The following is a 15067-nucleotide window of genomic DNA, read 5'->3' as shown; positions in this document are numbered from 1 at the left end:
GGCCCAACCATATAGACGATTCAGTTCATAAGATCAGTACAAACTTTTATCTTTTATTTTTAAAGTTTGTAAAATTAAATCAGTTTTTCACTGTAGAAAAAGTATACCATTTTGAATTATTTATATTCATCAGTCTATATATATATAGTCTATATATCGGCTATCAGCCACCAAATCTGAGAAGTTATCGGTTATCGATATCGGCCAAAAAAATCCATATCGGTGCAACTCTACTTGTGTTCGTGGGGATTCTCTCTTTTTTTTTTTTTACACATTCAAGTGTAATTATGAGACCTTGATCTCTGCTCCATCAACAAATGTAATTCTACAGTTTAATAAAGCGACATTTCAGTACTATATAAGATATTGTTTTTGTGTAGCTCACTAATGTTTTTGAACGGTAATTTAAATGAATTGCTTCTGATTTAATTCATGTAATTTTTATATGGAATATTTAGATTTTATTCATATTTATGCCAATTTTATGCCACGAATGTTGTTAATTGGACTTTTTTTGCACTGAAACTGGAATTTTTATGACCAGAAAAATTCAATACAGAATAATGTATCATCTGGGGAAAGCATATTAAGTAAAATGCATGTTTGTTGACTCCAATTAACAACATTTGTGGCATAAAACTGTCATGAATAGCATTAATATAAATAACATTTAAAAAGCCAATTTAGAAATTATATAAATTAAATTAGAAGCAATTTATTTAAATTATGGTCTAAAAACATCACTGATATTACTATTTGTAGAATCGCCAACTCATTTTATTAACAACAGTTAACACATGGAATTGTGTATACTCTATGTCTAATAAATTCCACAATAAAATAATGAATTGCACCAAAAAAAAACTAGAACAATAACCACACTATAGATCAACAAAAATGAACCAAGAACTAAACCAAACAGGGAGAATAATTACACAGAATTAAAGGAGAAACCAAACAAGGCACAGGTGAGCATAATCAGTAAACAAAGACCTGTTTGTTGGCTGTATGTTGATTCTGTGTGTATGTCTTACCGAGTTTCTGCATGCATGCTCGCAGCCGCTCCTCCAGACTGACCACGCGGGAGTGCAGGTCATCATAGTCATAAGCTCCCATCTCCTGCTGGAGGAGGCCGAGACTCGCAGTCAGATTCTGCACCTCCTCCTTAAACTGCTGGACCAGTCGAGCGTCAGCTTTGTACTCCTCCAGGACGGGGATTAGCGGACGCAGCTCTGCCATTTTTGCCTTTATGGCCTGTAAATATGCAATGTTGGAAAGGCTCTATGAAAGCTGTTTGACTCTGAACGCTTGCTGTCTGAACTAATTTCAACAATCTAAGTGTTGAATACTAGATGTATAGTAAGAGTGTATGCAACAATATCTTTGTTTATTCATTCATTTACTTTTCTTCTACTTCTACTCCATTATCTATCAGGGGTCACCACAGCAGAATGAACTGGCAACTATTCCAGCTTATGTTTTATACAGAGGATGCCCTTCCGGCCACATTTATTGTTTATTCAATTCACCTATAGCGCATGTCTTTGGACTGTGGGGGAAACCGGAGGAAACCCATGCCAACATGGGGAGAACATGCAAATTGGCCCAGCTGGGACTTGAACCAGCGACCTTCTTGCTGTGAGGTGACAGTGGTAACCACTGAGCCTCTGTGCCGCCTTTAAAATATATGTTCTTACAACCTTTTAGTGCTTATCTACCTCATTTCTGCAATGTGGAATAAAGACTTCATTAGTAAATTCAATACGCTTATTTCACGCGGCTGCCATTTTAAAGAACCAAAGCGAGGCTGTGGTGGGAAGAATATAATGTCTGCAATAGTGTTGTCCTGGTACTGAAGTTTTAAACCCGGCTATTTCCAGTTAACATGGAAGTGCTGCTGAGCGCAGATGTCTCGACAAGACTGATCTTCACGGCTTCGCGCTTATGTCTCCGTGTATCTGTGTTTGGTTTGCACTCAGTTTACCGCTCCTGCAAACACAGATACACGGACTGGAGCGCGAAGCAGCCGTCAAGATCAGTCAAGTCATCAAGCAGATCGCTTGGCTCTTCTGTGTTTGTGCTCAGTATACAGCAGTGGGTTGAACTGATGACCTTCTCGGCCAATCACAATCATTTCTGTTGAACACGTGAACACAATGGCAAATAAGCGCTGTTTTAAGAAAGCCATCAACATTGCCTTAAATGTAAGCGCGAAATTGCCGGTTTTTCTTTTAATTCAGTATCGTGACAAGTCTAATATAGTGAAAGAATCAGTTTATTAACTCGATTTTGATAAATGGCATCTAAAACGTGTGTTTGGGAAAGAAAACGTTAGCTACTGTAACTAGTGCCATTTCCCTTAACTTAGCTGAAAATGAGCTCTGATATCCCTTTTTACATTCACCATTTATTCAGAACGGACCTTCGGCTCACCCGGAAGGCGGAGAAATTATAAATTTTGTGTCACTTTATCTTCGCTGATAAGATATACAGCCAGCTACACAACATTCCTATGTAACTCCCAATGATACTGCCGGGTTTCTTCCCACCGCAGCCTCGATTTCGCTTTTGAAAATGGTGGCCGCGTGAAATCAGTCTATAGCTGCTTTCATCCTTGTTCCTAATGAGTCTCATGCATTGCTGGCTTGGGAAAGTTCCACTTTAAAAGATCAAAATTAATCTTTTCAAATCATAAGATTTTACTAACAGATCATTTTTATCTGTCAGATTTACTGAATGGGCTGTAAATGTAACTCTCTGCTCTTATTTTCGCTGATTCAAGTGAACTAGTCAGGGTGCGTTTTCCAAACAACAACGTAACTCGCGACTGAACTATTAAAGTACGATGCATCATTTGGGAAAAAAAAAACGTGACAAGTGTTTCCCAAAACACAGTTTTTCTCTGTTGGAGATCCATCGTTTGAACCACGTTAGTTATAACGTAACACTCCCAAAATGACGCTCTAAACAGGGGGGAGGTACTACTTCTTTAGAGAAGAACCCTTAACATCTTCTGCAAATTTTATTGTTTTACACGCACACGCATTTAAAATAGAATCCGATGTCAGCTTTATTAAAAACATGCACTCGCTTTCTATATTATTTGAAATATATGTAAATGGCACATATAGGGTCTGTGTTTCCTTTACAAATATTATTGAGAATATTCCATAGTCTATAATAAACATAAAACCACTTACAAAAGCTAACACATATTCTAATATCATATTTAAATCATATCAATAAATGAATAAATAATGAGGCTATTTATTTAAAAAAATATTAGATTTTTATTATTTATAGGAAATGATAAAAATCCTGCTTTAATATAATTATATTAATGATAATGATTATTGTTTTATTTTATTTTTTGCTTCTGTAAAGCAGTCTCTGCTCCTCTGGGAAGGAGGTCGGGTGCAAAGTCAGTGATTTGCTCCTGAGGTCATGTTGCTGTTGGGTGATCGCAAAACCTCAAAAGATCGCAAAAGGTCTTCTTTGTGCAGGTCAGTAAAGTTTTTTCACAGCAGATGACTTGAATAATCATTTTATGAACCTCGCCGAAGAAAAAGGAAAACAACATTCCCTGTAACGCTAATACAAATGCTTCTTTTTACCCTTTTAATATTGTGCTGGATTTTATTGCATATTGACCTGTAGTGTATTTCAAAACCCAAAAGTATATACATATATTTTTTAACTATCCAAACACTTGGATTGACATCTAGTAAGTACAGTAGGTTTTACTTTAAAGTACATTTAAATCCTTGTTTTAATGCCTTTGTTGTGCTTTAAAGTACACTTACAAAAGATTTGGATGTTGACTGACATACTAAAGCAGTGTTTCGCGACAGTGGGTCGCGGAGTGTGAGGTCAAAAAAAAAAAATTACAAATTTGTACTTATTTTGCTAATACCGGACTTTTATTTTGTAATGCGTGCGCGACAACCCTAAAGTTTGACATGTGAAATTTCATGTAATTGTTGCAACAAAGTTGTCGAATGATAAGTACGACCCCGAATATATTAAATATGAATATATATATATTGACGACAAAAAAAGACTTAAAGCCTCAGTGTAATATGTAGTGAGGTGCTCTCATAAGAGAGCATGAAACCTTCTAAATTAAAACAACATTTAGAAACCAGAACACATGTTTTATTAACAGTTTATTATTAACTGTATTTGTCGTGTTTACTTTGTAATATTTCTATAATTTGATTAAAAGACAGCAATAAAATATTGTTTATTTGTAAGTTTTGGTGAATTTCTTATGATGTATCTGTCACTACTTGTTTATGTTAACAAATACATACAAATTAATTATAATTCCTAAAATTTAATTATAGTTTCTAAAAATTTGGGTCACGACTTGATGACCATGTAAAAATGTGGGTCCCATGGCTAAACCAGTTGAGAACCCCTGTACTAAAGCACTTGTTTCTTGTTAACTGTAGTGTGTTGATATTACTTTTAACATAGCATTGTGTTATCATTACAAATGTATTTTAACATGACATTCAAGTCATATGTTAGAAATAACATGGATGTGTTTTTTAGTGTATCTTTCTGTCAGTAGATTCAGCAGCGTGTGATCATTTAAATACAATATTATGGCATAATGAAAGTACATATCAGACGTCCTAGTTTTTCACGATTCTGCGATCACTGAACACAACGCAAAATCAACAAAGAGTCCTCAATCCTGCAAAAATCTTAATTTAAATGCTAAATAATCACACAAAAATGTGAAAAACTAGGGGGTCTGATATATAATGTGCAGTTAAATGTTTTATCCATAATACTTGCTCTGTGCTTTTGTGTAGTTTCCTTTTTAAAGGGTAAGCAGATTGTATCATTTATAGTCAATAATTAAACTGTTTGTGATCAAATATATTTATATAACTACTTGTCCACATACTTTTGGCATCTTTTTCAACAAATAGTGCCAATATGATGATCTGAAAAACCTTTAATACAAAGCAAAAATTTGTAGAAATTCATAAAACACCTTAAGAAATTATTATTAAATAATTAAAATGATTACTATATATAGCTGAGGTGCTTTAATAATCAATTAAAGACGCCTATATGTAATTTTTCATTTGTATTTATGTGTTTTATGTGTGTGTGTGTGTGTGTGTGTGCTTGTAGAGCCAGTGAGAGACCAGAGGCCAAGATGCAGTGACTACTGAGATCCGTATATATGTAATCTACAGTATCTCCAGACATTTATCGGCGAAAATGAAGCGCTCTGAACACGGTAAACAATTGGGAAAAGACTTTATTAGTTTATCGTTTAGAATGCAACAGCAGAAAGGGACACATGCTGAAATTACAACTCACATACAACAATGTGATGTTAAGATTGAATTCTTGACTTCCAAAGTAAACGCATATTACTTCAAAAACATGAGATTCATAGTGACAAATCATAAAAAAAAACTTAAGCAATACTAGCAAAGATGAGAATAATAATGGTAGAAATACTAATAATAATAATAATAGCAATATATATCAATGGAACTTAATAATGTAGTTCATATAAATAAAACGTAACAATAATAATTCTTTAGAGTAGCATGCAGGAGGAGATCTGATTGGTGGTTGGTAAGGAAAGGGGGGGAGGGTGTTTCTTACAGCTAATGTCGTATAGAATATGAGAATCGTGACATAAACAGCGTGACTGACGCCCACTTCAGCCAATCGTGGGTTAGACCTGCTTCTTCTGGCCTCTGGCTCTCCTATCATGTCTTTATAGTTAGCCCTGCAAGCAAGAAACAACACACTCAGCACAGGGAGCTAACTCGCTAACTAGCTAACACATTGGCAGTCACACACAGAGACTCACGTACTCACATGCACACTCACTTGTGTTACAGAGTGCAAACAAAATCACATTTCATGCATGTGTCAAGTGTGGAAACTGAAATCTGCAGATCCTGAAAATATTTAGCTGATTTTAAGGTCAAAAACAATGCTTTATATCGCACAGGTCTGCATATTTCGCTAAAAGCACACAAGGATTTATAAGATACATGCAGTCTGGGGTGTGTTATTGTGCGTGTGTTGCATCCATATGGCCTGAGGTGCGCATTGTGGGTGTTTACCTTGTATTGCTTGGCGATGTTTTGTTTGTGGTTCTCTTCCACCTGTCTGAATTTGGTCTCCAGGCCACGGAGTTGATCCTCCATCTTTACCACGTACTGCAGGTCCCTCTGGGTCCGCTGGTCCAATACTTGGATTGATTGCGTCATGTTTTGCACCTAAAAGCACATATAGAAGGTACCAGGGAATACAATGAGTTTAGTACATAAAGAAATGTTATATTTTTTTATTACTATGTGCTCACTTTTGATTAGGTGCCACAAATAATCAATTAATCATAATAATAATAATAATTGTGTAATCATGTTTGCTAAATATTAATTTCATTTTTCTGTTTGCATGAATTTTGTCAGAATGTTGTTTTTTATTGTTGATTATCAAAATAATTAGTTTGCCGACACATTTTGTAAAACAAATATAATATTATTATCATTATTTTGTAATCTAATTTCTAATTAAAATTAGATAAAAAAAAATAGTATTTTCTATTGTTATTTACTGAAATGTATGGGTTAGGGGCCTCAAAGAATTGTTTAAACATAATAATAATAATTTGGTGATTTTTATTTTATTTTTTATTTTTTGCTAAATAGTTTTTATTTCTCTGTTTGGATGAATTTTGTCTTATTGTTTTTTTATTTATGCAAAATAATTAGTTTGCCGACACATTTTGTAAAACAAATATAATATTATTATCATTATTTTGTAATCTAATTTCTAATTAGGCTGATAAGTATATATAATAATAATAATAGACAATTATATCTATTGTTTAATAAATATATGTACATAATAATTATTCATTTAAAAATTGTATGTGAAAATATTATGTTTTATCCACTTTAAACAGAATAAAATTTCAATTTTTTTTACTTAAATTTAATAATTAAATGCCACAACTGTTATAATACTACTACTACTACTACTACTAATAATAATAATAATAATAATAATAATTTTGTGATCATTTTTGCTAAATAGTAATTTTATTTCTCTGTTAAGAATTTTGCCACAATATTGTTGTTTTATTGTTGTTTAATTATGCAAAATATTTAGTTTGCCTACACATTTTGTAAAAAAAATGAATTATTATTAAAATAATTATATTTGTTAGCTAATATGTTATTAGGCTGATAAGTATATATTATAGTACTACACAATAATATGTAATATTTTTTATATATAAAATATTATTTTCTATAATATGTTATCCACTGAACAAAATAAAATAGCATTTTCTATTGTTATTTACTGAAATGTATTGGTTAGGGGCCTCAAAGAATTGTTTAAACATAATAATAATTTGGTGATTTTTTTTTATTTAATTTTTTTTTATTCTTTGCTAAATAGTTTTTATTTCTCTGTTTGGATGAATTTTGTCTTTATTGTTTTTTTTTATTTATGCTAAATAATTTGTTTGCTTACAGATTTAAAAAATATGTATATTATAATTGTAATTATTTTGTAAGCTAATATGTTATTAGGCTGAAAAGTATACTAAACAATTGTGTATAAAAATTCATGAGATTTTTCACACAATATTGACTATTTTTATTTGAAATTATTAGTATTTTAGTGTAAAACAAAGTTTGCTTTCAAATTAAAAAAAAATCATCATCATCATTATTATTATTATGTAGTTTATTGTAACTTTTTAGAAATATTTATTTACCAAGTAATTTTGATAACATATAATACACACACACACACACACACACACCCGTTTTGTCTGGTTATCAAATCTGATTGACTGATAGCTGTGTGATATTCTGCAATGACAGCTCTGTTACAGCCTCCTCACCTTTCTCTATTACTCTACTCAAATAAAGTGACAGCAAATCAATAAACTCACTACAGTTTAAGAAATGTTGCTGCTGTTGGGCAACATAATATAATTTTGCGGCTTTTTAGTGGAGAATGTAGTTGTTTAGATTACAACTATGCAGTTTATTTTTAAGGATAGTGCCTGTTTTAAAAATATTTATAATTTTTTAAGAGACAGTGCGTCGGCAGCATGTCATATTGAGCAGAGCAAAGATGGCTGACGTTCTACCACAAGATGGCGACAGAGACCGCATAATAAGTCCTTAGAGGTGAAAAACTAGGCATAATTTCAAACAGCTGATCAAATCATTATTAAACAGGTAAATGACTTCTAAGCCGATCTCTCTCTTTTGTATGTTGTAGTGCTGTATTTATTCCATAGTAATCTGGTAGTGTTTGCTTTGCTTTGTTTTTTTTTTTTGTTTTTTTTTTAGGGTAATTGTTGTGATTTCACGATTGCAACAGAGACGTGCTGGGAAGATTCTTTAGACTGATGGAATTTCATCCTGTTCAGCCCGATAATCTTAAAATGTGAGCAAAATCTCCCGTTTTGTCATCACATTAGACATTATGCTAGAGAATCATTCACACACTAGCTCTAAAGTGATGTTGGTAAAGTTGCAACTTTTTCTGCTGTTCTGACGTCAGCTGCATATGTGAATGAACGGCGGAAGAAAGTAGTTCCTCACACAAAAGGATTTTTAGACTCCCTCGTTTGATTTTCTGTTTTATACATATGATTATGCCGTCAAATTGTTGTATAAACGCAATATCACGCTTGTAGCAGTGCGATATGTCTGTATATCATCATTGCTGGGACTCTAAGACAATGCATGCCTCCGACAAGTCCTGATATACAGCCTTATCGCAGTTCTACGAGTGTGATATTGCTCACACACACACACATATATAAATATATATATATATATATATATATATATATATATATATATATATATATATATATATATATATATATATATATATATATATATATATATACATATTTGTGTTACTATTTCTGTACATACAATTCTAGTGACTTTCAGAAAACTAGTCAGTGCTTCAGCTTTTCCAGAACTGCTAATGATCTGATGTGTTTGCGGAATTGCATCATTGTCTATCAGAGGGAAAGCTGTTTTCTTCAGCACCCGTCCTGCTCCAGAGGAACTAATTAGCTCTCCCTGTTTGTATGTGAATGATAATGCTGTCAATGAGTTGCCTCTGGGTCACTTTAATCTCTGGAGGAAAACTCTGGTCGTCTGCGGCAACCGTACAGTGCATTAGAGATCAAATGATGCCCAAGGGCAAACCACTAGAGCGCTGCAGGTCAGCAGTTCACCTTCTCCAGTAGTTGGCGCAGTTGTTTGGTGCGGGCATCTCTCGAGCACATGGTCTGCTGAGGTGCCACGACTGTACACACACATCTGCCCTCGCTGTCCTGAGCCGAGCTGTACACTTGCCAGGACTCCTCTGGGTTAGCGGGTAAAACCTGGCAGAGGACAAACAGAAAACATTACAGCATTCAGAGCTTCACTATAAACACATGACACAAGATTACACAAAACCCCATCTGCTTCAGGCCACACCCACATCCCTGTCCGCCAATCAAAGCGCAGCAGGATGACTTCTACTAGCAGATAGATGACTCTCAGCTTCATTTAAGCAAACAGATGTATTGTTGCGTTTGATCGGCAGCTGTTAGACAGAGAGGGTCTGGTCCCGTTCAGCTGTGTGGCATTCTTGACTTACAGATCCAATCAGTCTGTCTGAGAGTGAAGAGCAGATGGAGGATTGATGAACATCCGCTGGAGAGTCCTAAATCTCCACAGTCTCCAAACCAATGCTGTACTTATGAAATATTACAACACTGCAAACAGATTTTCATTCGGTCTGCTTTGCAGTTTGTTCCTGTTATATTCCATTTTTAATCTGGACCCATGAAAATCCTTTTGTTAATGCTTTGTACACTCTCGAATAAAAGGTACAAACTTGTTTCAGGGATGCTGCTTTTGGTTACAAAAGCTAAAATGTACTAATTTATACACCTTTGGTACTAATAAGCTGCAATTTTCGAATTAATACTGCACAAATATGTACTTTTTAGATTTTGTACACTAAGGATTCGCCCCAGTGATAGCTTTGTACAGTTTTGGAGGTGTATATATTAAAATTGTACATTAAAAGACATCGAATTGCGTAAAATAAGCACATAATATTAAAGTGTTGGTGATTTATGTGTTCTGTTAAGGGGTTTTTAAAGAATGTGCGCAAACAGAAACGGTAGTAAAGCGTGACGTAATCATGTTTAACTTTCTTTTTTTTTTAAGCTCTTTACTCTTTGATCTTTCATTGCGCTACTCCCTGTCTCATCCTACAGTGAAATCCCAAATCACGCAATGCTCTTGATGGCATATTCACTTTTACACAACAGCAGTGTTGGTTTAATAAAATAGTTGTATTTAGTAGGGCGAATTAGAAAGCTCATACTGGGGAAAAAAAGGATATTTTATGAGATGTTCGAAATTCCATGACATCAGAACGTCTGTGAAATGAACGCGCAAGAGGTGTGAGCAAAGGCATTCGGAATTTAAAGAAAAAACAATAAAAAGGAAATAATACAATCAGTAAAAGCTGTGCGTGTTTTGATTACTAGAGCGCGCGCACCCTGCAAACGCCCCCTTTTATGTCGAAGATATGGAGAGTTGCCTTGCGCCCAAGTGCGCAATTAAAAAAAAAAAGATTTTAGCATATTAAACGCTTAATTTTTGAACTTTTGGTCAGAATTTTTAGTGCAAATAAACCAGGAGACTTACTCCTATACTCCGGTCCGGATAGCCGCCCTGCGCCGCGGTCAGTTTGGTGGTGTTGAGTCCCACTAGTGATGGCAGAGTCTGGGACATCCAGTTGGTGATCATGGCCATGGTGCTGAGCACCACACCGATCTTCAGCAAAGGCACCGACATCTCTGCGCGCTTACCCAAACTCTCATTCTACAAAAGCCATCGGGGAACCGTAACGGCAAGCATCGCTGCCCGTGCGCGCCTCGTGCATCTCCATCATCCGCATCATCTCCACTAAAGGTCCCGGTTCGAACGGTCTCAGGGTGCTCATCTTGAGGTTCAACGGAGTCCGGTGTGTTTGAAGTAATGAAAACCGAGCAGTCTGCTCGCGCGCTGGTCCCGTCTGGTGTCTTTTTTGTTACCCGTGCCTCTTTTGTGTGCGTTCACGCCCTTATAGGTCCGCCTTCCCCACGCAAGTGAATTACTTAGGATGGATTACAACTGCACACACCGACTACTCTCCGTGGAGGAGAAAAGAGGCGGCGCCACGCGCTCCTATATAAGGGATGCGCGCGCGTGATGTCAAGCGCACCTCTGCTCACGAGACGCGCCTCCCGGGATTTGCACTTGGCAGCGGATCAAGATAATGACCCGATATTGTCACAGGCACGCGCCCGGAACGATTGTAAACGAAACATCCCAATGTCGCTCCCCACTCCGGGTCAACAGGACTGAATAGTGAGCATATTTCTCTCCCTCTTACTGCTCCCCTATTATAACCCTCACCGTCGACGGTGTGCAGATTTTATTCATAATTTAACAGGCATCGGATTTTCTGTCAGTTCGAGTTGATGCTTTTCTGGTTTGACCAAATGTGTTTTGAAGCATCACAGTGCACTGCAAACTAAGTTTAAAAAGGAGAAAAGAATTAATTAATAAATCTAAAGCATATAAAATTATAAATAACCGTCATAAGTCACTCCATCATTGTTTTTCAGATATTAAATAACTCAAGTGACCACGCTGATTTAGAAGACTGGGAAATAAAAGCCAATATAAGTGGCGTGTTTGATTGAAAGGTTTTCCTGCAACGTCAATATATGACACGCACATGCGTAGACGGATTGTTAGTAAAGATTGAAGTATATAGAGCACAGAGCCCAGAAACGATCCTTGCATAAATTCATCCAGTGCCGTAGGTGCATTAACACAGTTTGCATCAGTATGACTCGAGCGCCCCCGTGTCGTGATCGACGGTATTGTAATGCAATTACACCGAGCGCTACCTGGCTGACAGTATGACAGAATGGGCAGAGAACAGACTCGTGCATCACGTGTTTAACACCTATTATTCACAGACCTAGACATGTCAGTGAGCAGTCGTGACACAGTAAGGGGTGCAGAATGTGTCGTAGTTAGATGTGCATGAATCGTGATGCTACAAATAGCATAAAAATAGGGAAACCGGGACTGGGATCTGTCATTTCTTATTCTAGTGCTTACTTCTCAGTGTTTTGTGTCAGTTCAGGCTGAATAAAAGCTTTTTTTTCTTAGGAAAATAGATATAGGTCAACGTTTTATGCTAAAATTTATTTTATGTGTCCATAGTTGTCACAACAACAACCTGCAGTTAAAACTGTTAGGAGAATGGTCATTTCTGAAATGGCATGTATATAAAAGAAAGCATACAATTATTGTTTAAAAGTGATCGATTTAAATACAACATGGTCAATTGTTAGTCAAACCTATACACGATAACTTTTATTGGGTTCACTTGTTCCCACGGAGATATGAATACATTAAAATGTTTTATTTCATCCAAAAAGTTAAAAGAAAATACACAATTCCCGGTTGTTTAATAAATTAGAAGATTATAAAAAAAAAAATGGCACTTTACACTTTACAGAGTGACCTTTGAGTGAGAAAGAGAGGCCGAGAGAGAGACTCTAGGAGTGTCAGGCATCCAGTTGTGTCTCTGTCAGCATATCCAACCTCACTTTAATAAAACATCACACTCAAAACATCTAAAACACTGAATCTAGGGCACATATTCTTACTGGGCCTGTCACTGTCTATTACACACACACACACACACCATGATCCAGTCTTTCTGTTATGGTCTTTAAGGACTCGTTCTGTTGTCATTTACACATCGTCATGTCCTTAGAAGCAGGTGTTTCCCACAGAACACAGGAAGAGTATAACAGAATATCTAAAGATTTCTTTCACAAATAATACAACTGAGAAGGCAAGTGTAAAAATGTGCACTGTGTTTCTCATATGCAATAATATTACAGAGACCCTAAAAATCTAGCAACCATGGAGAAATTTATGAGTGACAATTCAGAACTACTTTCAGCCGCTCTGTAATAACATGGCAACTGCTGCAGCCATGGTATGGCAGCAAATTTCCTTGATTATTATGCAAGGTTGAGAATATAGTTCTTAGACGTATATATTGGCCTAGGAAATAGCGTCTTTTCTTGTTCCGTCAGTCTTAGTACATGATGTAGCTTCAGAAGAGTCAAGCTTTACATACTGTAGGAAAATGATGGAAGCTCTTTGATCATTTTTGAGAGTGATGCTAATGGTCTAATCTAAATCAATGATTTATGCTAAGCTAAGCTAAAAGTGCTGCCATTAGACCCGAAGATTGGCTGATTGGTTTAAAAAATGGTAATTTTTAACTCCGGGGGAGAGATGTAATGAGCCTATTGTTAAAAATATATATATGTTCCTTTAAGACTTCCTTAGCAAATATCTTTTACCTTAAGTTTAGTTTACAGCCTATTATACACTCACCGGCCACTTTATTAGGTAGATCTTACAAATACCGGGTTGAACTGCCTTAATCCTACGTGGCATAGATTCAACCAGGTACTGGAAATATTCCTTATAGATTTTAGTCCATATTGACATGACAGCCTCACGCAGTTGCTGCAGATTTGTCGGCTGCACATCCATGATGCCAGTCTCCCGTTCCACCACATCCCAAAGGTGCTCTATTGGATTAGGATCTCACGACTGTGGAGGCCATTTGAGTACAGTGAACTCATTGTCATGTTCAAGAAAGCAATGTGAGATGATTCACGCTTTAAGACATGATGCATTATCCTGCTGGAGGTGGCCATCAGAAGTACTCTGTGATCATAAAGGGATGGACATGGTCAGCAACAATACTCAGGTAGACTGTGGTGTTGACACGATGCTCAATTGGTACTAATGGGCACAAAGTGTGCCAAAAACCTATCCCCCACACCATTACACCCAGTGTGTAATTACCCAGTGTGGTCTTCTGCTGCTGTAGCCCATCCGCCTCAAGGTTGGATGCGTTGTGTGTTCAGAGATGCTCTTCTGCATACATTGGTTGTAACGAGTGCTTATTTGAGTTACTGTTGCCTTTCTATCAGCTTGAACCAGTCTGGCCATTCTCCTCTGAACTCTGGCATCAACAAGGCATTTGCGCCCACAGAACTGGACATTTTCTCTTTTTCAGACCATTCTCTGTAAACCCAGAGATGGTTGTGCGTGAAAATCCCAGTAGATCAGCAGTTTCTGAAATACTCAGACCAGCCCGTCTGGCACCAACAACCATGCCACGTTCACTTAAGTTACTTAAATAACCTTTCTTCCCAATTCTGATGCTCGATTTGAACTGCAGCAGATCATCTTAACCATGCCTTAATGCACTGAGTTGCTGCCATGTGATTGGCTGATTAGAAATTTGCGTTAACACTGGTGAGTGTAGATAACCTACAATAGGAAGTCAGACAAGGACTCATTTTATATTTTGTAACAAGCTGTACCAATAAAAAGTGATTAATCATGAAAATTCTTACATAAAGCCATTTTAAAGCTTTTTCTGCACATCTTTACAACAGATAACATGATTTCCTGCAGTACGGTTGGATTTTGTGTGAGAGGAGCAACATAAAAGAGAGCTGTACTGAATGAATGATAGAGCTATAGAAATAGAAGGTCACCTCAGCACAAATCACTCGGCTCTTCAATTTGTTTGGCCTTGAGATCTCTATGTGTGTGCCATTGGAACCGGGCTTGTTTTTATTTCAGAGATGAATGCGTAGCACATTACCGAAACATGGTAGGAGGATGTTTTGCATAAAAATACCCAGAATGGGCTCTCGATGTTGGGCTGACCTCGTGTCACGGCCTGGGACTTGTAACCGGCAAATAGACACTTATCTACAAATTAGTGCCCACGGGAGGTTGTTTTTCATTTTGGATGTACCATTCGGTCTCGTTAGCTCTCTGTAATCTCTCTGAATTTGACCGTGTTAATTAAATACTTATTTTGAATGCAGCTTTCTTGATGAAAGCTGACAATGTTTTAATTA

The 15067-nt window shown here is 36.3% G+C and overlaps 1 protein-coding gene and 1 long non-coding RNA gene across 5 annotated transcripts in view; one reads left to right on the top strand and one right to left on the bottom strand.

Moving 5' to 3' along the window:
• The window catches only part of olfm1b (olfactomedin 1b), a 63570-nt gene that overhangs the window by 21913 nt on the left and 26590 nt on the right, over positions 1-15067 (bottom strand). The window contains 4 exon segments of one of the 3 annotated variants that reach the window (NM_001328414.1): positions 1035-1254; positions 6108-6263; positions 9272-9421; positions 10746-11120. In NM_001328414.1, coding sequence (NP_001315343.1) covers positions 1035-1254; positions 6108-6263; positions 9272-9421; positions 10746-10895 — 676 coding nt within the window. In that variant the 5' untranslated portion in view covers positions 10896-11120. 3 annotated transcript variants of the gene reach the window in all.
• Positions 3385-15067, top strand: part of LOC141379974 (uncharacterized) — a 99147-nt gene continuing 87464 nt past the window's right edge. Inside the window, exons 1-2 of one of the 2 annotated variants that reach the window (XR_015519972.1) lie at positions 3388-3503; positions 5152-5260. This is a non-coding gene — a long non-coding RNA (uncharacterized LOC141379974). Of the gene's footprint in view, positions 3504-5151; positions 5261-15067 lie in introns of both variants that reach the window. The other variant, XR_015519973.1, reaches the window with a different exon arrangement.

Source organism: Danio rerio, chromosome 21 (genome assembly GCF_052040795.2).
Source record: "Danio rerio strain M-AB ecotype USA chromosome 21, GRCz13ab, whole genome shotgun sequence".
Classification (NCBI taxonomy): domain Eukaryota; kingdom Metazoa; phylum Chordata; class Actinopteri; order Cypriniformes; family Danionidae; genus Danio; species Danio rerio.
This window is presented reverse-complemented; position numbering and strand designations above follow the sequence as displayed.